Below are 23,252 nucleotides of genomic sequence, written 5' to 3'. Positions count from 1 at the left end.
CAGAGCTTCAAAAACCCTTGGAATTTCCAGTGGTAGGAGCTTCCATTGTTATTCACAAGCTCCTTTCAACCATAATTGAGTTTATGCTAACAGGGTGATTCTTGGGGAGACCCTACATAGCTTCAGGATGAGGACTGGTTGTCAGAGAAACAACTATAACATTAGAGTAAGACCTTTCAGTCCCACCTTTATCCTCACCTCTGGGAAACGGAGAAGGGCTAGAGATAAAGTTAAATCACTGATGGCCAATGATGTTGTCAATCGTTGCTGTGTAATGGAACCTCCATAAAAACCCCTCAATGGTAGGGCTCAGAGAGCCTCCAGGTTAGAGAATACATCAAGGTATGGGATGTACAGGCTGTGAAGGTAATGCTCCCAGAGAAGGCATGGGAGCTCTGTGCATCCTCCACACCTCTCCTCCATACCCTTCCCTATGCATCTCTTCCATTTGACTATTCCTAAGTTGTATCCTTTATAATAAATCAGTAATAGTAAGTAAAGTAAGTATAGCACTTCCTGAGTGCTGTGAGCCATCCTAGCAAATTATCAAACCTCAAGGAGTGTTGTGGAAACTCCCAATTTACAGCTAGTTGTCAGAAATACAGTTGGCAACCAGGGACTTGTGACTGGCATCTGAAGTCAGGGCAGTCTTGTGGGACTTAGCCCTTATCCTGTCTGGTCATCGGTAACTCTGAGCAGTTACTGTCAGAATTGAGTTGATACTTAGTATTCAAAGAATCAGGGAATAGGTTGTTAGATAGAGGAAAAAAATACACATTCAGTGTCGGAAGTATTATGAGCAACACCAGTTCATAACAGGCATTATGGAAGAAAATGTGTTTTTATTATAGTATATGTATCCTATTATCACAGTAATTAAATTCTTCAATTAAAAAAAACCTAAAAGTAGAATGGAAACCAAGCTTTAACATTAATATGGATATGAGTTTTTCTAGTCAAAAAAATGAGAATCAAAACTTTTCCAAACTTCTGGCTTTTACATACAACTTAAGAGAAAGGTGAACAAAATACTCTGACTAGAATATGAAAAATTTTAGATTTCTTTGCTAAAGTATAACAAAAGGATTACTCTGTTGGAAGACTCACTGATTTTTCAAAGCACATTATCTTTCTTCAGGAAACTGGTATACACATATTTAATTTAAATTATTTCATACATAAAGAGAGATAAAACTTGCAAAAGTTTACCCAGTGTGATTAGTTTTGGAAATACAGTCACTGGAGATAAGTAACATATAAACTGATATGGTCACTTTACATTGATGAATGCATGTAACTTTTAACTCAAATTAAAAATTTAACTGTTAAAATGCTTTTCCTACACATATTAAAATGTAAATTTACACAAGTATATTAAAAACTCTAACAAGGGACTTCTAACCTCAAATTTTACAATTTGTAGTATGATTAAACATAATCAATAGCTCAATTAATTAGAATCTCAAATCTTAAAATAACTGAAATGTGCCTCTTACATTTAACCAGAGTTTACAGCCAATCTTTTCTCAAAGGAATCAATTGTGTAATAGCAACAATGCTTTTTATTTCAGACCTTATAACAATTACCCAAAGTTATCATTCTTTACAGATTTGGGAGGAAGGATGGAATGCCCCACTAGTGAACAGGTACATATAATGTAAGACTCGATCATGATATACAACCTCTTGGAGAGTAAAATTTTCAACATCACACAAAAATCAGATGAATCCAGGTAGCCAATGTGACTTTCATTTTCTAAATACCTTTGTTTCATATAAAATTTCTACATACTCAGCCAGATGCGGGTCAAGAAAACTCAGTGTCCTGACATGATTTTAAGCAGGAAGAGTTCTAGTTGTGACTAAGTGATCTCAAGATTTTTTTTCCTCCTTAAATATGAGAGTCTACATGGCAAATTGCTGTGACACATCACAGGAAATATGAGCATTTGACAGAATAGGCACTAGTGTTTTTCAGACTTACTAGAGTTACTTACACAGATATTACACTATAATTTTGAAGTTGCAAAACAAATTGTTACATGACACCAAAATACACAAAGAATTTAGGCATTCTATTACACTAAAGTTTAGAATGACACAGACAGGATGCTGAGTGAAAGAAGTCAGATAGAAAAAAGTACCTACCGTATGATTATATTTACATGAGTGCTAGAAGAAGAAAAATAATTTCCAGTGTTAGAAGTCCTATCAGTTCCCTGGGGCAAGACACTGCCAAGGGAGAACTTTCAGAGGTGATGGGAATGTTCAGTATCCTGACTGGACTATTGGCAACATGGATGTATACTTTTATTAAAATTAAGCAAGCAGTCCCTTAAAATCTCTGCATTTTACTAATATATAAAATTGTTTAAGTTTTGTTAAAAACACAAGTTCATGTCATAATGGTTAAATTGCTTTCTTAGGTCAACCATACTTCTCTTTTGGCCTTCTCCAGACTCTAGATTAGTAATCAAAGATCAAATTATCTTTTCAAAGCCATTAGTGTAATATTCCTAGGTACCCCTTGTCCTAGTTTTCACATTTGTCTTCACTTGCAGAAGTAGACAACAGCTGCCACAGCATTATACTGGAAACCTTCCCTTTTTCCTCCCAACCCAAACACTCTGGACCAATCCTCTCTCAAAAGCATATATTTATTCTCTCCCTTATCCTCAACCTCTCACCACTGATTGAAGTTACACATAATTTTTGGCGGCTTATCTCAAAGGTAAACCTATGAGATATCCGCAATTTATTTAAGCACAAAAATGCCAGGCTTATACTGGGGGCTTATATCAAATTAACTCATTTAATCCTTTCCTCTAGGTCACCCTGCCCGTATTTCACCTCCCATATTTCTAGCAAAGTATCCAAGACCTGAAAGTATTTCTGAATTTTCATTTGCATCCTGTTATATTTACAACATAATTTTTTTACAGTTTTAAATAAAAGTCTTTCAAGTTCATTATCCTCCCAGGCTTTAGCCTCTGGCACCTTCTTTTACTCACTGGAAGTTGATACTACTTTATCATACACACAAAACTATAACCTCCTTGAGTGCTTTAATAAACTCAGCCAACAATGAATACATCCCTGGATACACCTCAGGGCCCATGAGTCTGTCACTGTCATCCAGCATCAGTGCCAACCTCTCATTAAGCATGTATTATATTCAGGGCATTAAATGAAGTCTTTAATATTCACTCTTATTTAACCCATACAACTACTTTATAAATGAGGAAATACAGACACAAGGGAAAACTCAGGGTCATGTGGCTATAAATGCTACATATCCACAATATATCTATATATATACTGCATCCATAATAGATCTATACTGCATATCTGCTATTGGTCTGAGAAATGCAATGTCCCTACCAAGAACACCCGTATGTCTTCATGCAGCAGGTGAAGGCACAGATGGGTTAGAAAAAAAATGAAACCAGGGGAATTGTGAAGACATGATCTCTAGTGATCTTATGAAGAGAGGATACTTGGAACAAATCACTTAGATTCCTTCCAGAGTTATAATCGCTCCTGCCCATAGTATCCTTCTTACCTAGAGACTTCCACCTTCAAGGTGCATCTGACCTCTTAATATCATTCCTCATGATCACTTGGCTCTGGAGACAAGGGGAGCTTGTATTCCTGGTCACTTGGGGCTGTAATAATTGAAGGAGCTCACAACCCTGTCTGGCACTCTGATTTTATGACTGCGGCCAGGGGACACCTGTACATTGCCTGGTTTTGGTGACCAGTCGGGCTTACACTCATGGGTTGAACAGAACTGTAACTAACAGAAAGAGTTTTAAACAGTTACCATCCCCAGGGCAAAGCAAAAGGCAAGAGACCCGGAGCTCAGTTTTTCGGTGAAGGAGGCCTATTAGTCAATCATTATGACTGGGACCTTATGGGCAGGTCCCTACTTCAACTTGCATGTAGGGACACACTTAATCCTTTCCAGAGACTTTGGAGTGCTATCTTCACATTTGCCCTCTACTGTACTCCAGAGCGCCAATGTCTCTGGGAGGGGAGCTCCTACAAACGGTTCTGGGACAATTGGACAGGCACATGCAAAAGAATGAAACTGGACTACTACCTCACACCATACACAAAAATTAACTCAAAATGGATTAAACACTTGAACATAAGACCTGAAATTATAAAACTCCTAGAAGAAAACATAGGTAACATGCTCCTTGACATGGGTCTTGGTGATGATTTTTTTAACGTGGGAATAAAAGCAAAAATAAGCAAGTGGGATTACATCAAACTAAAAAGCTCCAGCACAGTAAAGGAAACCATCAAAATAAAAAGGCAACCAAGTGAATGGGAGAATATATTTATAAATGATATGTGCGGTAAGAGGAGGCTAATATCCAAAATATATAATGAACGCATACAACGCAACAACAAAAAATTAAATGATCCAGTTAAAAGGTGGGCGGAACATATGAGTAGACATTTTTCCAAAGAAGATACACAGATGAGCAACAGGTACATACAAAGATTCTCAGTATCATTAATCATCAGGGAAATACAAATCAAAACTACAATGAGATATCACTTCATATGTGTTAGGATGGCTAATAAGAAAAAGACAAGAAATAACAAGTGTTGACAAGGATTTGGAGAAAATGTACACCTTTGTGCACTGTTTATGGAAATATGAATTCGTGTGACCACTATGGAAAACAGTATGGAGGTTCTTCAAAAAATTTAAAATAGAACTACTGCATGATCCAGCAATTCCACTTCTGGGTATTTATCTGAAGAAAACAAAACACTTGATTCTAAAAGATATATGCACCCCCATGTTCACTGAAGCATTATTTAGAACAGTCAAATATGAAACAACTTAATTGTCCTTTGTTGGGTGAGTAGATAAAGAAACAGTAGTGTACATACATACAATAGATTATTATTCAGGCATAAAAAAATGAAATCTTGCCATTTGTGAGAATATGGATGGACCTCATAGGTATTATGCTAAGTGAAATAACTCACACAGAAAGACAAATAACACATGATCACTTTCATATGTGGAATCCAAAGAAAACCCCATAAAAACCAAGTTCATAGATGCAGAGAACAGACTGTTGACTGCAAGAGGTGGAGGGGGTGCAGTTAGTGGAAGAAGTAGGTGAACTGGTTTTTTTTTTTTTTCAGTTTAAATCAATTTAATTAAAAGAAATACCAGTCCTGCTCGAAATGTGAGAAATTGGCTTGATGCAAAAGCACAGTGCTAACTGCTGGATTCTACACAAAAATTAATGCAAAGAAGAAACTCTAAAATACCATTTAGTACTTCATGAAACCCTGATGATCTGAAAGACTGTCTTCCAGAAGAATCTATGCTTACTCAGGAAGGCTCCTAAGTGGCAATGAATATTCACCTATGAACCTAACTCCATAGGGCATACCCTGAAAGATAAAAAAGGAAAATAAGACTTAGAGGAAGTATTCTGGAAGCTGCTGAGATTTAAATATATCGTGAATCTATGACAGCAAGCCAAAAAAACAACATTCAAATGCAAGACTGATTTCCCAAGACAAAAGTTAGGTTGGAGTCCTTAAATGCCTGTGCCTGCATAAGAATCAGCTAGTCAGAATACTTACTGTAGGAGAAAAAGCAGTAGCCTAGGGGTACAGTTATCTTCCCTCTCTGAACCTGGGAGAATTGAGTAAGACACAACTGATGTCCCAGTTCTTCTTCTGTTTAAGGAAGGATGGTAGGCTTGGAAATTTGTTCAGACCTTTTCCAAATCTACAGTTACAATTCTGTAGCTTTAGAGAAGCAGCCCCATTTCTGAATTCTTCCCAGATTCAGTTATTAACACTAAGCACAAGAGAAATTTAAGAAACAAAGGTGTCTCATTTGAAAATAATCTGACCAGTAATATAATAAATTATATTCCTAACTCTTCCAGCATTTCCACTTCCAGGCATGTCTCCTAAACAAACAAATCCTTTGCTTATTTAAAACTGTTGAGTTCCTCTGGGAGCTAGTTAGATGGCTCACACTAGGATACCAGGCCTGTCAGCACTCCCCTCTGCACATTGGTTCAGTTCTGAGTGAAAAACCACCAGATTCCCCCAAGTAGTTGGACCTACCTGCATCTTTCCTTTACTCTCAGAGATGAGCTATGCAGGAGTACAGAGAAAAACCGTTTATGAAGTTTCTATCTAGAGTTCTAGGCAAAGGTCACAGATTGCTAAACAGAGAAGTGATAGCTTTCTAAGACACTTTACATATCACCCAAATCACTCTTAGACAAAGGTTTGAATAAAAACACTAAGACCAATAAATCCCACTCCATCTCTTATCTCTGTTACACTTTGCCAATGTCTCTAGCAACTTTGTTCCCTACTACCATCCTGAGCTCACAGTGCTACAGCCGCGCTGATCCCTCCTGCAGATATGGCTTCCACTCTCATACCCCATCCCCAAGGCCCCCAGAACCAAATACACATCACACTCCATGGAACTGCCTTGAATTGTAGAGAAACCATTCAACACCTAGCGTCCTCACTGAGTGCTCTGCCAACTTCCTTTGTTCTCTGCCTGCTTCCAGTTCTGTGCCACAGATACCACACCCCAGTGGGTGATGCTCATTCTCACCCTCGCTGGGAATTTGGAAAAAGGGGGTCAATATTTTTTCTAAGTTCCCTCCCACGACTAAGATACTACTCTCCTACCCTTGTTTCAGAAGCTAATCTCCACTCTGACACCTCCTTTAATGCCCACTCCACCCAGCACCCCATCGCTCTTAGTAAATAAACTTTCCCGTGGTGAAAAAACCAAGGTCACTGGGCAAGAATCTATTTGGATTCTCGTACCTGCATTTGTACCATCCTTTCATCCCTGGCAACTGTTTCTGTGGAGGAGGGTAACTCCCTCCTATCAAACTATCAAAGCTTAATCTCTCTAGGTGGGCAATATTCTCTCCCTCCATCCTCTCCGTGTACTATGCTTAATCACCACCTTTCTAGCATCTACATTGACCTTTTCTGGATCTTTCCTATCCTTTCTGTGTGTAGTTATGTATACACACACACACACACACACACACACACACACACACACACACACACACACACACACACACAACTCCCCCCAAAGCTTAATTCAACAGTAACTTCCAGTTGTCTAGGTAATAGCAGTCTATCTGCCTCTTTTTGTGACCATGACTCAAAACACTCATCTGTTCTTACTATGTCCAATTTCCGACCTACTCAATTCTCAGCCACTACTCTCCGATTTCCCCTCTATAGAAACTGTTCTATGCTTACCAAAGATATCCATGTGTCCAAACCCCTTGAAAACTTTTGTTTTTCTACCTTGACCTCTGTGTAGAATGTAACAATAGTCTGTGATGATCCTTTTGTTAAAATGTTTTTCCTTTTTTTTCTATGCAACCTCTAGTTCATCAATTTCCTTCTACACTATGTTCATTCCACTGCACTATTTTCTTTCTCCATTCATACCTTTGATATTGCTGCTTTGCAGGACTCCAATTTTGGCCCTATGCTCTTCTTATTCTTTGAACTACCCCGGATAACTATTCAAATCCTGGAGTTTCACCTGCACTTGATCTTGCTCCCAAATATCCATGTCAGGATAGGTCTCAACATTAATCCCCAGAATGATATATCTAACTGACTCTACTTCACTTTGTTTTCCTATGGATACTTGAACTCCCAACATGTCCCAAACCAAACTCATTGTTTCCCTTCCAACCTGTTAATGCTCTTATAATAAAATGGTAAAGAATTAGAGGTCCCACTAATCCATCTAATTTCTAGTCCGGAAACACAAATCATCCTCAACTACTTCCTCTCACCCCCAACATATTAACAGTCACCAATTCCAGTAGATTCTCTAACTCTTAAACCCATTCTCTCCTTAACTTGTCCTCAAGTACATCAAGTGATTAAGTTATTAAACTCAACTAATGTCCCATTCTCTAAGCAAATAGTCCATGTAATACATTTTGTTCACAACTGCAAGAACACAAAACTGTACAAATTGTACATTTGTACAAATTTTTCAATTTTAAGTATGTGAAATTCTCATAGTAGTTGTCTAATATAGATTTTATTCATAATAAAATTTCTGATTTTCTGTATTTTCCAAATGTTCTACCATAATCTTACCTTTTTTTAAAGTAGAAGCAAAAATAGAACTATTTTAAAATGTGACAACAAAGATAAATGATGTCATACCAAGCATCAGTGGCATATCTAGAAGACAACATTCCTGTGTATGCTGAGGCCTTGGAAGCAACTTGAGTCCCAGGGAGTTGATATAAAGGCAAATCTTCTTGCTCCCTTCTTTGAGGCACAGTAGGAAGTTCAACAAGCAAACCAGGACCTTGGGCATCATTTGAAATCATCATGCCTAAAAAACAAACCCAGAGTAACAATGAACACAAGATGCTTTCATTTATTCTTCATTCATTCAATAAATAGTTATGGGCACCTACTATAGGCAGGCCCCATCCAAGTAGAAATAATTTATATTAAGCTAATAAATAAACAAAATATTTAATCTGTCAGATGGTAATAAGTACTGTGATGAAAAATGAAGCAAGGAAGGGGGATAGAGATGTCACAAGAGTTACAATTTTAAGTATAGGTTCATTGAAAACATGGTATTTTATCAATATGAATATTTTATTTAATTTATTTTAAAAGATCCCCTTTATGATGGTATTCTAATGATACTACTAAATTTCCTTTATCAATCTAAGTTATCCTAATTACAGGCACTCCCACATTTCACTGATTTAAAAAAATAATTCCACAAAACAACTAACCAAATAAAAATACTCACATTTTCAAAGAGCTTTGTTGATAAAGTTCAGAATTCTTATACATTTGTTACCTCATTTAATTCTCACATCAAACTATGAGTTAGAGAGAAAAGAGACTAGCAATCATATTTTATAGATGGGGAAACTTGGGTTAAGGAATTTTGCCAATTGGAATGTGCAAATTTACCTGACATGCCATCTGTGTCATTTTGCCATTCACTGAGAAAAAGAATAACTAGGACAGAGCTGTGCAGAGCCCTGTGGCACACGGTTAGAGCCCTGCACCCACAGTGGCACCAATCCATGAACCTCTCTAAGGATACACCCCAGTAATCCACTATGAATTCCAAGCCAATCTTTCTTCACCATGTTGTACAAAGAGGATGAATTGTGATCAAACACATTGCTTAAATTCATACATTTATAGTGCATTTTGGAGATCTGGCTTATCAAAAAATCAGAAATGATCTCTAAGAGATAGAGATACTATTCCAAAACTTTTTCTATAAGCATTACCTAAATTCTTTCCATTTCTTCATATTCAACAAATTACCTAGTAAACTCACTAGTACTTCTGCTTTTTATTTTGTCTCAAAACTTGGGAATCAGGAACTGAGCAGGTGGTAATACAACAGAGAATCTGAAGAGGGGGTGAAAATAACTGTAATGCTCAGGTGGTCTTAAAGGAAGTCCCAGATGCCACTTCCTCCAGCCCTCAAACACCTTCTCTCCCAGGCACTGGGGCCTAGTTCCTGCAAAGCAGTCAAATCCACATCATTGCCACACTGTTCTGGCTTTTACTTCTCTGCCTCCCCATGGAGGAGAGATGGGGAGTGGAATGAAGATCTGGCAGCAATGGCCTAAAACCACTTTAGAGATAATCGCAGAGCTATTTCCCACCCAGCTGTGTTGGTAAAAGCAACCTGTTAAGTGACAGCATTGAGTTTCACAGGTTGCTGCAGTTTGCTTAAAACTTCACTGCCTGCCCCACACAAAGACTGCCCGTGCCCTTCACCCTCCTCCTCCTCCACGGACCCCTGCTAGTGCTGCGCTCATGCACATACTTCTCATCTCTCACACTGCTTGACACGGTTGCACTTTACAGAGCTGTTCACAAACTGTAGCACAGAACCTAGGAACTCATAAAACAAATCAAGTCCTCGGGGGCCTGTGCAGTTGTTAGGTAACAGCAGGAGCAAAAAGGTTAGAAAAACAGGGAAGTTAGAAAAAAATGTTCCTGGACAAATGGAAGTTAATACTTACAGGAGAGGACTGGGGGAAATTGTCAAAAGTTTATACTTGCTGAGGTGCAACAACAGAATGGTCAACAAAAGAAAGACAAGAAAAATCCAAGTAGAGAGGAGAGTGGGTTACTGTATAACTTAGCATCTGGAAACAAAACGAAACAGTAGGGAGCTGTTATGCATTTGGATAACCACAGATGAGCAGCACTTCACTTCCTCATTCAGCAAATATTTCTTGAGCCCCTACTATGGTAACATAATCAGATACAAGCCTTGCTCTCCAGAAGCTTAGTTGTTCATAGTAAGAGAAAGGCACACAAACGAGTATGTGTGCCTGAGTCTTGGGTGCATGGACAGAAATTCACCCAGGGTTCTAAAATTGTCTGTTACTAATAAAGTGGTCAAAGAGCTGCACATTTGAAAGAGGCCTTAAAAGAACAATTAGCCCAAATCCTTCGTTTTACAGTTGAGGAAGTGGAGAGGCTTAGAGAGGCCTGAGATTACCTGGTGATACAGCAGGTTAACAGTTTAGTACAGAGGAATCTGGTACTGAAAGTCTTCCCTTTGCTGGACAGGGATCTCAAGAGCAAAATCAAATTCTGAGTAGAATTAACTACATATGTACACTGCTGAAATCTGTACTGACTCTGTATCAATAATTTCTCAGCCCACCCATGGTTAGCACTAATGCAAACACTTATGCTTACAAAGTGTTCTAGATAGAGGGTCTCAAAATTTTTTCCTAAAAGCATGTGGTTATGAATGCTTTTCTAGTAAAGACAGATCTAAGATATATGAGTTTAACTTCATTTGCAAAGGTATAACCTCTAAAAATAAATTCCCACAACCTCACAAAGCATCAGGTTAAAGCTGTGTAATGGGTTGAATGGTGCCCCCACCAAAAGATATTTCCATGCTAGAGAAACTATGAATTTGACTATTTGGAAAATCAGGCCTTTGCAGATGCAAAAAAAGTATCCTGAGATGAGACCATCCTGGATTACCTGAGTGGGCCCTAAATCTAATTACAAGTGTCTTTATAGGAGACAGAAGAAGAGAAGACAGATAGGGAAAAGAGGACACGTGAAAACAGGCAGAGACTGGAACCATGCAGCCACAAGCCAAAGAAGTCTGGAGCACCAGAAGCTGGAAGAGGCAAAGAACACATTCTTTCCAAAAGCTTTCAAAGGGAACAAAGCACCTTGATTTAAGACTTCTTGCCTTCAGAACAGTGAGATAATTAATTTCTGTTATTTTAAGCTACCATTTGTGACAATTCACTCAGCTGCCCTAAAAGCTCATAAAGGCAGCAGAAGGCAGAGGAAGTAACCTTGGAGTCACTTAGATGAGCACAGAGCAGGCCTCAGTGTGGGACTGGATCCCATGCCTCTCCCTATCCTCTTCCCAGCTCCACTGCCCCCCTACAAAAACCCACCCCATTGTATTACTTTCAATCCTGAACATATAATGCAGTGAATCTTCTCAACTAGGGGCAATTGTGCCCCCCAGGGGACATTTGGTTCTGTTCAGAAGTCCTGACTTGGGGTGAGGGTACTGCTGGCATCTAGAGTTAGAGGGCCAGGAAGTTTTCACACGTCACACAATACCCAGCCAGCTCTCCACAACGAAGAACAACAAAGAACTGTCTGATCCAACAAAGTCATGAGACTGCTATAAAGTATCAGTGGTAATCAAACAGATATGATCCAGTAATTCAATTACTCATTTGTGCTGTAAATCTCCATGTACTCAGTCAGAGGACTATAGAAGTGTAGTGAAATTTTTTACTAACAGTATATGGGGAAAGCTGCGGGGGGAAAGTCCCGATATTTCTCCTTGTCACAGTTATACATCATGAAAAATTGGATAAACTTATCTAATCGGAGATATTCAAAATTAACTATCCATACTGTTTTGACCCACAGGGAACTGACAATTATTATCAGCTCATACATGCCTTCAATCTTTGTCATTAAGGATTCCATTCTTTAGATTTTACTTAACAGAATGCTTAATTCATTTAAACTTTTTACATAACTTTCCACAGTGGTGTCTTTCCCCTACAACACATTACCATGCAACATAAGAACTGCCCACAGAGAAAGACTTTTCCTATAAGTAGAGTCATAGCAGGTGAAGGACAGCATAAATCCTGAACAACGGCTCTATAAATCTTAGTGCTGTGAAAGAACTTAACAGTCTCACCTAGAATCTGAAGGAATTCTTAATATTATGGGGGTCTCAATATTATAATGGAAATCAATATTTCAGAGTCAGATGAAGAAAGATTATTTTTTAAAGTCAAGTTTTCAAAAATATATAAGGATCAATATTGGGGGAGGCAGGGAGAGGCACTATACTTTTAGGATTCCTTAATGGAAACTAAGTTATTAATGCACCAAACTGACTATAATATATGGCTATAAAAATGTTTCATAAATGTTTAAAATATGCCTCTCTTTATTAATATTTAACAACCCCATTCAAGGAGCTAACAGTATTACTTAATAGCACCAGAGATTTTAATATATATTAGCAGAGACATTTCAGATTCATCAAGAGGTACTAGTTTTAGTTTTAATCCATACTGCTAATAAAAAGCAAAATGAGGCAGGGAAAATGCAATGCTCTCAGAAAACAGAGTCTGGAGTTCTGTATTGAAATATAAACTATCTCCCAGATATTCTGAAGTAGATTAATTAATAAGCAGACTTAAATTTGAAACATCATAATGAATGACAGTATGACAGTAAAATTCATCATATGCAAAAATAAAACTCAAAGAATGCAAAATAATGTAATTTGTGTCTTTGACAAACAAAAAACCCCCACAAACCTAAATCCAGACTGCTTTTGGTTAACGAATTAAGATTTTCCAGATCCTCAAACCTACCTTGTTGACTATTTCCTTCAGTTAAGGGTATAGTGGATAGGGAATCAATGCCAAAATTTTCTTTCATCTTGACAGGAAGAAAAACAGAAATGCATTAGTACTTTATGATAAAATGTGGAACACTGTAATATTGTTCAAACCAGATAATGATAGTAGAAAACTGGCCCTGCAAACAGGCCTTCTCAAGAACAGCTTTTACTCAACCAAGCAATAACAAATGTTGACAACTCAATATCTACAAGAGTACAGGCTAATAAAATCTGTTTTTTCCAAACAATAGACTTTTTAAGTGAAAATACTGTTTTATAAACATCAATAAATGGATTTAAATAGACACTCACTAAGATAGAGGAATAAAAGATTCAAGCCAAGCACAATCAATGGCTTTATACACAGTATCTACTGGATAATGTTTGATCACATTGCTGATCTGAAACACCTGGTGAATTTTGAATACTCTAAGCCTTTGCTATGCTCTCTCTAGCACACTTCTCTGCCTAGCGATCCCCAGTTATCCAAACGTAAAGATAAGCACAGTGGATAATTTATGGCACTTTCCTCTTGTCTTCCTTTTGTAGACGTCTTTTATGGTTTTCCAGTTATAATCTTCCAGAACATACCATTTTCACTGACTTAGTTTATGGTATCTTTTTTATAAACATAAAATTAAATGATGACATTATGGCCACCATAAGGACATACCTTAATTCATTAATGTGAATTACACTATGTTATTCTCTACTGTTGATAATTTAGATTGTTCAAAACAAGAATGTGAATTATATCTTTTTATAATGGTCCATGTTTTTTCATTAACTTATATTGGTCAGATTTCAATGGTAATAAAAGGACCTCTCATAAACTAATATACCAAATACTACAAGCTTTTTCAATGCAGATTGTGAAAATACTTAGCATGTAACTATACCCAAAACCTAATGGAGGCTACACAGCATAGAACTGAAATCAAATATTAAGTAGGGATTAGAAATAAGCTCTTACTACTTAGTTGCCTAGTATAATACAAGCAAGAAGTTCTTAGGGAAGGGAGTAAGATGATAGGCACTGAGTACTTAAAAAGAACAAATCTTATAGCAATTTTTGGGCATTGGACTTTTTTCTTAAGTCCATAGCAATGATGTAACTGAAGAATAAGAGAATTGATACCTGAATCTGAAAGCTCAGTATAGAGGGTATGAGAGGTTAGATCTTTAGAAAAATGAATTGTTTTTCCTTTTTTCTAAACAGAGAAGAAAACAATACAAAATTACTCTCAGGTAATAATCCTCAGGGAAAAAGAATCATATCTTTAAAAAATGGGCAAAGGACTTCAGAAGTCATTTCTACAAATATATGAAGATGGCATAAGCACAAGAAAAATGGTTCCACATCAAAATAATTAGGGAAATGAAAATCAAAAGTACAATGAGATACCATTTCACACCTATTAACAAAAGAAAACAAAAGTGTTGGTGAGCATGTGGAGAAATTAGAAAACATGTGCATTGCTGGTGGGAATATAAAATGGTGCAGCTGCTGTGGAAAACAGTATGGTGGTTCCTCAAAAAATTAAACATAGAATTACCAAATGATCTAACAATTTCACTTCTGGGTATATACCCAAAAAAATTTAAAGCAGGGATTTGAACAGATAATTGTACCCCAAAGCCCACAACAGCATTACTCATTATAGCCAAAGGTAAAAACACCCAGAAACACATCAAATATTACTGGGCTTCAAAAAGAGAAAATTCAGACACATACTATAACATGGATGAATTCTGACATCATGCTAAGTGAAATAGGTCTGACACGAAAGGTCAAATATTGTGTGCTTCCACTTATATGAGGTACCTAGAGTAGTTAAACTTTTCGAGACAAAGAGTAGAACTGCGGTTGGTTACCAGAGGATAAGGGAAGTGGAAAATGGGCAGTTATTGTTTAATGGGTACAGTTTCAATTTGGGAAGATGAAAAAGCTCTGGAGATGGATGGTGGTGATGGTTGTACAACAATGTAAGTGTATTTAATGCCACTGGAATTGTAAGCCTAATCATGGTTAAAATGATCAATTTTATGTTCGGTTTCCCCTTATCTGGAGGGGATATGTTCCAAGACCCCTAGTAAATGCCTGAAACCATGAATAGTACTGAACTCTAGATATGCAGCTGACCCTTGAACAATGTGGGGGTTAGGGGCGCTGACATCCTGTGCAGTCAAAAATTCATGAAAACTTAACTGATACTAGCCTACCGTTGACCAGAAGCCTTACCAATAACATAAATTATTGGTTAATACATACTTTGCATGTTATATATATTACATGCAATATATATATATACATACTGTAATCTTACCAATAATGTAAGATTAGAGACAATATCCTTTCCAATTACTGAAAATCTCCAAAAAATATCCCAATGTTTACTAAAAAAAACTGCATGTAAGTGGGCCTGCACAGTTCAAACCTGTGTTATCTGAGTCAACTGCACTGACTTTCCTATATACACATACCAATGATTAAGTTTAATCTACAAATTAGGCATAGTAAGAGATTAACAATATAATAACTAATAATAGAACAATTTTACAATAAATAAGTTATGTGAATGTGGTCTCTCCCACTCCAAATATGTTATTGTACTGTACTTAGCCTTCTTGTGAGGATGTGAGATGATAAAATGCCTATGATGGAGGCATTTTGAAATGGCATAATGAAATGAAGTGAGGTGGATTAAAGATGGTGGTGTGAGAGATGAGATAGAGGCTTCCTCCTAAAACTGCATATAATACAAAAGTATGATTAATATGACTAATCCTGAAAGAACAACAGTAAAAAGGGCTGTGCCAAATTGCATACACCTGAGAAAAGAATAAACCTCACAGAACAGGGAAATGTATCAAAGCCGTGGCCCACCAGGAACCCCACCCATGCCCACTGGCGGGAGGAAGAGAAATGGAGCGGGAAAGAAGTGGAGGCCTGGGACTGCTGAATACCTAACTCCAGAGATCTGCTATGGGAGAACAAACCTACATTTCACGGTGCTTTCATGGTACTCTCGTGATAAGGGGGTTGGAAAGCTAAGATAGGCAGAATACCTGGAGAGACTGAGACTCCAGCCTCTTGTGGAAAGCAGGGATCCATATCCGGCTGTTCTGGGAAAAAAGAAAGGCAGGCAGTCTGAGAGACTTCCTAATAGCAAGAGGGCTGCTAAAGGGGCAAGGATTGCCCAGAGCTTACTACTCAGGAGAAAGGACAGGTAGACAAAATTGTCCGGGTGCACTCTGCCCAGCAGGTTGGGAACTTTCACAATCTTCAGGTGCTCCAGGTCCCTGGCTGGCTACACAGCTCCAAGGACCCCCTCCGTGATACGCAGCCTACTGCACCTTTCTCCCGGCCAGCCCCACCTAGTTTGCAAATGGGCAAACTCTACCCAGGTGTTAGGCCACCCAGAGGGAAGCCCCATCTACAGCAAATACAAACGCAAAGCATAGAGGCTTATACCTGTCTGTTCAGCCAACTGGTTCTGGCAGTGGAGGCAGGCATAGCAGCCGGAAAGCAGGAATCAGCTCCTTCCTCCCCCTAGGCAACAATACTGCTCCCCTGCGACCCCTAACATTGATTCAGGGGCTGGGCAGCTACAGAGAGAAGAGCTTCTGGACACTAGAGGGTGCCATATACAAATATGAAACATCAAAGACACCTGGTTCAAAGTAAAATTATGAATACAACACCTGAGAAAGATTCAAATGAAATTGATCTCATGAATCTTCCTGAAAGGGACATCAAAATAAAAATCATTAACATACTCATGGAGATACAGAAAAATATTCAAGAACTCAGGAATGAATTCCAGAGGGAGAGCCAATCCTTGAAGAGCACAATGGAGGGTATTAAAAGGAGATTAGATATGGTGGAGGCGACAATAAATGAAACAGAAATCAAAGAAGAGGAAAACAAAGAAGCTGAGGCACAGAGAGAAAAAAGGATCTCTAAGAATGAAAGAATATTGAGAGAACTGTGTGACCAATCCAAATGGAGCAATGCTCGCATTATAGGGGTATCAGAAGAAAAAGAGAGAGAATAGAAAGTGTCTTTGAAGAGGTAATTGCTGAAAACTTCCCCACTCTGGGGAAGGAGATAGTCTCTCAGGCCAAGGAGGTGCACAGATCTCCCAACACAAGGGACCCAAGGAAGATAACACCAAGACATATAGTAATTAAAATGGCAAAGATCAAGGAAAAGGACAGACTATTAAAAGCAGCCAGAGAGAGAAATAAGATCACAAACAAAGGAAAGCTCATTAGGCTATCATCAGACTTCTCAGCAGAAACCTTACAGGCCAGAAGGGAGTGGCATGATGTATTTAATGCAATGAAGCAAAAACACCTCGAACCAAGATTACTTTATCTGGCAAGATTATCATTTAAATTTGAAGGAGGGATTAAGCAATTTCCAGATAAGCAAAAGCTGAGAGAATTTACCTCCCACAAACTGTCTCTACAGTGTATTTTGGAGGGTCTGCTATAGTTGGAAGTGTTCCTAGGTTTAATAGCTGTCACCAGAGGTAATAAAACCACGGTAAAGAAAGTAGAACAGTTAATTACTAAGCAAATGCAAAATTAAATCAACTATCCCCAAAGTCAATCAAGGGATAGACAAAGAGTACAGAATATGATACCTAATGTATAAAGAATGGAGGAGGAAGAAAAAGGAGAAGAAAAAAACGACCTTTAGATTGTGTTTCTAAAAGCATATTGAGTGAGTTAAGATAGACTATTAGATAGTAAGGAAGTTAACCTTGAACCTTTTGTAACCACAAATCTAAAGACTGCAGTGGCAATAAGTACATACCTATCGATAATCACCCTAAATGTAAATGGACTGAATGCACCAATAGAGTCACTGAATGGATAAAAAACAAGACCCATCTATACACATCAAGACCCATCTATAGACTTCAAAACAGAGAAAGTCACAAGAGACAAAGAAGGACATTACATAATGATAAAGGAGTCAATCCAACAAGAAGATATAACCATTATAAATATCTATGTGCCCAACACAGGAACACCTACATATGTGTAACAAATACTAACAGAACTAAAAGGGGAAATAGAATGCAATGCATTCATTCTAGGAGACTTCAACTCTCCACTCACTCTGAAGAACAGATCAACCAGACAGAAAATAAGTAAGGACACAGAGGCACTTAACAACACATTAGAACAGATGGACCTAACACACATCTACAGAACTCCACACCCAAAAGCAGCAGAATACACATTCTTCTTAAGTGCACTTAGAACATTTTCAAGAATAGATCATATACTAAGCCACAAAAAGAGCCTTGGTAAATTCAAAAAGATTGAAATTGTACCAATCAGTTTCTCAGACCACAAAGACATGAAACTAGAAGTAAATTATGCAAAGAAAATGAAAAATCCCACAAAGACATGGAGGCTTCACAACATGCTCCTAAATAACCAATGGATCAGTGAGCAAATAAAAACAGAGATCAAGCATTATATGGAAACTAATGACAACAATGATTCAACACCGCAAAATCTGTGGGATGCAGCAAAGGCCGTGCTAAGAGGAAAGTATATTGAAATACAGGCCTATCTCAGGAAAGAATAATCCCATATGAACACTCAAAAGTCACAATTAATGAAAATAGAAAAAGAAGAACAAATGAGCCCAAAGTCAGTAGAAGGAAGGACATAATAAAGATTAGAGCAGAAATAAATAAAATCAAGAAGAATAAAACAATAGAAAGAATCAATGAAAGCAAGAGATAGTTCTTTGAGAAAATAAAATAGATAAGCCCCTAGCCAGACTTATCAAGAAAAAATGAGAGTCTACACACATAAACAGAACCAGCAATGAGTAAGGAAAAATCACTACGGACACCAAAGAAATACAAAGAATTATTAGAGAATACTATGAAAAATTATATGCCAACAAACTGGATAACCTAGAAGAAATGGACAATTTTCTAGAAAAATACAACCTTCCAAGGCTGGCCCCGAAAGAAACAGAAAATCTAAACAGACGAATTACCAGCAACGAAATTGAACTGGTAATCAAAAAACTACCCAAACAAAACCTCTGGACCAGATGGCTTCACTGCTGAATTTTAACAAACATTTAGTGAAGACCAAATACCCATCCTCCTTAAAGTTTTCCAAAGAGTAGAAAAAGAGGGAATACTTCCAAATGCATTCTATGGGGTCAACATCATTCCATTGCCAAAGTCATGTAAAGACACCACAAAAAAAGAAAATTACAGACCAATATCCCTGATGAACATAGATGCAAAAATATTCAACAAAATATTAGCAAACTGAATTCAAAAATACATCAAGAGGATCATACACCATGATCAAGTGGGATTCATCCCAGGGATGCAAGGATGGTACAACGTTTGAAAAGCCATCAATATCATCTACCACATCAGCAAAAAGAAGGACAAAACCACATGATCATCTCCATAGATGCTGAAAAAACATTCAACAAAATTCAACATCCCTTCATGATAGAAACTCTCAACAAAATGGGTACAAAGGGCAACTACCTCAACATAATAAAGGCCATATATCACAAACCCACAGCCAACATAATACTTAACAGTGAGCAGATGAAAGCCTTTCCCCTAAGATTGGGAACAAGACAAGGATGCCCACTCTCCCAACTTTTATTCAACATAGTACTGGAGGTCCAAGCCACTACAATCAGACAACACAAAGAAATAAAAGGCATCCAGATTGGCAAGGAAGAAGCTAAACTGTCCCTGTTTGCAGGTGACATGATATTGTACATAACAAACCCTAAAGAATCCACTCCAAAACTACTAGATCTAATATCTGAATTCAGCAAAGTAGCAGGATACAAAATTAATACACAGAAATCTGTTGCATTGGTATACACCAGTGATGAACTAGCAGAACAAAATCAGGAAAACAATTCCATTCACAGTTGCATCACACAGAATAAAATACCTAGAAATAAACCTAACCAAGGAAGTGAAAGACCTATACTCTGAAAACTACAAGACACTCATGAGAGAAATTAAAGAAGATACCAATAAATGGAAACACATCCTATGCTCTTGGATAGGAAGAATTAATATTGTCAAAATGGCCATCCTCCCAAAAGCAATCTACAGATTCAATGCAATTCCTATCAAAATACCAACAGCATTCTTCAATGAACTGGAGCAAATTGTTCTAAAGTTCATATGGAACCACAAAAGACCCCAAATAGCCAAAGCAATCCTGAGAAGGAAGAATAAAGCTGGGGGGATTATGCCCCCCGACTTCAAGCTCTACTACAAAGCCACAGTAATCAAGACAATTTGGTACTGGTGCAAGAATAGAACCATAGACCAATGGAACAGACTAGAGAGCCCTGATATAAACCCAATCACATATGGTCAATTAAGATATGATAAAGGAGCCATGAACATACAATGGTGAAATGACAGCCTCTTCAACAGCTGGTGTTGGTAAAACTGGACAGCTACATGCAAGAGAATTAAACTGGATTATTGTTTAAACCCATATACAAAAGTAAACTTGAAATGGATCAAAGACGTGAATGTAAGTCATGAAACCATAAAACTCTTAGAAGAGAACATAGGCAAACATCTCTTGAATATAAGCATGAGCAACTTCTTCCTGAACATATCTCCTCGAGAAAGGGAAACAAAAGCCAAAATGAACTCATGGGACTACATCAAAAACTAAAAAGTTTCTGTATGGCAAAGGACACTGTCAACAGAACAAAAAGGCATCTTACACTATGGGAGAATATATTTATAAATAACATATCCAACAAGGGGTTAACATCCAAAATATATAAGGAACTCACATGCCTCAACACCCAAAAAGCAAATAACCCAATTAAAATATGGGCAGAGGATATGAAGAGACAATTCTCCAAAGAAGAAATTCAGATTGCCAACAGACACATGAAAAGATGTTCCACATCACTAATCATCAAGGAAATGCAAATTAAAACCACAATGAGATATCACCTCACACTAGTAACGATGGCCAGCATCAAAAAGACTAAGAACAACAAATGCTGGCAAGGATGCGAAGAAGGGGAACCCTCCTAACACTGCTGGTGGGAATGTAAGCTAGTTCAACCATTGTGGAAATCAATATGGAGGTTCCTCAAAAAACTAAAAATAGAAATACCATTTGACCTGGGAATTCCACTCCTTGGAATTTACCTAAAGAATACAACTTCTCAGACTAAAAAAAGATGTATGCAGAGGTGGACCCAAGATGGCGATGTGAGCAGGACAGTGGGAATCTCCTCCCTAAAACATTTATATTTTTGAAAATACAATAAATACAACTATCCCTAAAAGAGAGACCAGAAGACACAGGACAACAGCCAGACTACATCCACACCTGCAAGAACCCAGCGCCTGGTGAAAGGGGCAAGATACAAGCCGCAGCCCAGCGGGACCCAAGGCCCCTCACCCCAGCTCCCGGCGGTAGGAGAGGAGTTGGAGTGGGAAGGGAGAGGGAGCCCAGGACTGCTAAACACCCAGCCCTAGCCATCCGCACCTGAGTGCAGACAGTGCATGCGTGGGGTGCTGGGTACTAGGGAAACAGGACAGTAAGACCTGTGAGCGGGTCCCACAGCCGGCGCTCCTGGGACAAAGAAAAGCGAGTGCTTTTTGAAAGTCTTAATGGGACAGGGACCCCACAGCTGGATGGAAGCTTCCCGGGTCACAGTCCAGCAGCTGGAAATTCCAGGGAAGTCCGGGCACACTAACACCCTGGGCAACAGCTCTGAGACCCCTCACGGAGGTAAACAGCCAAAGAGCCCACCGTCCATTACCCCTCCGGGGCCCCACCATAGCAGAGTAGCAGCCTGAGGCTGGCCACACCCACAGCAAGGGAGCTTCCTCCATACCGGCCAGGCAAGATACAGGGACCCAGTCTACACGCAATTGCCCAACAAAAGCCACTAGGGGTCGCAGTTGTCCCAGTAAAGAAAGGCAAGGAGCAACTGGAGAAAGTCTAGGCTCTCCCAGCTGACAGACACTTCAAGAGCATACCACTGCACCCATCAACATGAAAAGGCAAAAAAATTTGATCCAGACAAGACTAACCCAGACAGCTTTGACATCCTCTACATCTTCTCCTGAGAAGGAACCTGGGAAGATAGATTTAACCAGTCTTCCTGAAAAAGAATTCAAAACAAAAGTCAGAATAACCATGATGATGGACTTACAGAGAAATATGCAAGAACTAAGGAGGGAGAATACAGAAATAAAACAATCTCTGGAAGGAGTTCAAAGCAGAATGGATGAGATGCAAGAGACCATTAATGGACTAGAAAACAGAGAACAAGAATGCAGAGAAGCTGATGCAGAGAGAGATAAAAGGATCTCCAGGAATGAAAGAATTTTAAGAGAACTGTGTGACCAATCGAAACGGAACAATATCTGCATTATAGGGGTACCAGAAGAAGAAGAGAGAGAAAAAGGGATAGAAAGTGTCTTTGAAGAAATAATTGCTGAAAATTTCCCCAAACTAGGGGAGGAAATGGCCTCTCAGACCACAGAGGTACACAGAACTCCCATAACAAGGGATCCAAGGAGGGCAACACCAAGACACATAATAATTAAAATGGCAAAAATCAAAGACAAGGACAAAGTATTAAAGGCAGCAAGAGAGAAAAAAAAGGTCACCTACAAAGGAAAACCCATCAGGCTATCATCAGACTTCTCAACAGAAACCCTACAGGCCAGAAGAGAATGGCATGATAAACTTAACGCAATGAAACAGAAGGGCCTCGAACCAAGAATACTGTATCCAGCAAGATTATCATTTAATATGAAGGAGGGATTAAACAATTCCCAGACAAGCAAAAGTTGAGGGAATTTGCCTCCCACAAACCACACCTCCACACCTGCAAGAACCCAGCGCCTGGTGAAAGGGGCAAGATACAAGCTGCAGCCCCACAAACTTTGGTAACCACAAACTTAAAGCCTGCAATGGCAATAAATTCATACCTTTCAATAATCACCCTAAATGTAAATGGACTGAATGCACCAATCAAAAGACACAGAGTAATAGAATGGATAAAAAAGCAAGATCCATCCATATGCTGCTTACAAGAGACTCACCTCAAACCCAAAGACATGCACAGACTTAAAGTCAAGGGATGGAAAAAGATATTTTATGCAAACAACAGAGAGAAAAAAGCAGGTGTTGCAATACCAGTATCAGACAAAATACACTTCAAAATAAAGAAGGTAACAAAAGATAA

General features: G+C 38.4%; 1 protein-coding gene across 8 annotated transcripts in view; it reads right to left on the bottom strand.

Annotated features, from left to right (window-relative positions):
- The window catches only part of PATJ (PATJ crumbs cell polarity complex component), a 392,045-nt gene that overhangs the window by 237,595 nt on the left and 131,198 nt on the right, over positions 1-23,252 (bottom strand). For all 8 annotated transcript variants that reach the window (XM_057500268.1, XM_036911254.2, XM_057500269.1 and 5 more), the window contains exons 21-22: positions 12,957-13,023; positions 8,230-8,404 (exon numbers count right to left, since the gene is read on the bottom strand). In XM_057500268.1, coding sequence (XP_057356251.1) covers positions 8,230-8,404; positions 12,957-13,023 — 242 coding nt within the window. The remainder of the gene's footprint in view (positions 1-8,229; positions 8,405-12,956; positions 13,024-23,252) is intronic.

This window comes from Manis pentadactyla, chromosome 4 (genome assembly GCF_030020395.1).
Source record: "Manis pentadactyla isolate mManPen7 chromosome 4, mManPen7.hap1, whole genome shotgun sequence".
In the NCBI taxonomy this organism is placed as follows: domain Eukaryota; kingdom Metazoa; phylum Chordata; class Mammalia; order Pholidota; family Manidae; genus Manis; species Manis pentadactyla.
The sequence above is the reverse complement of the archived record's forward strand: the minus strand, read 5'-3'. Positions and strand labels throughout refer to the sequence as shown.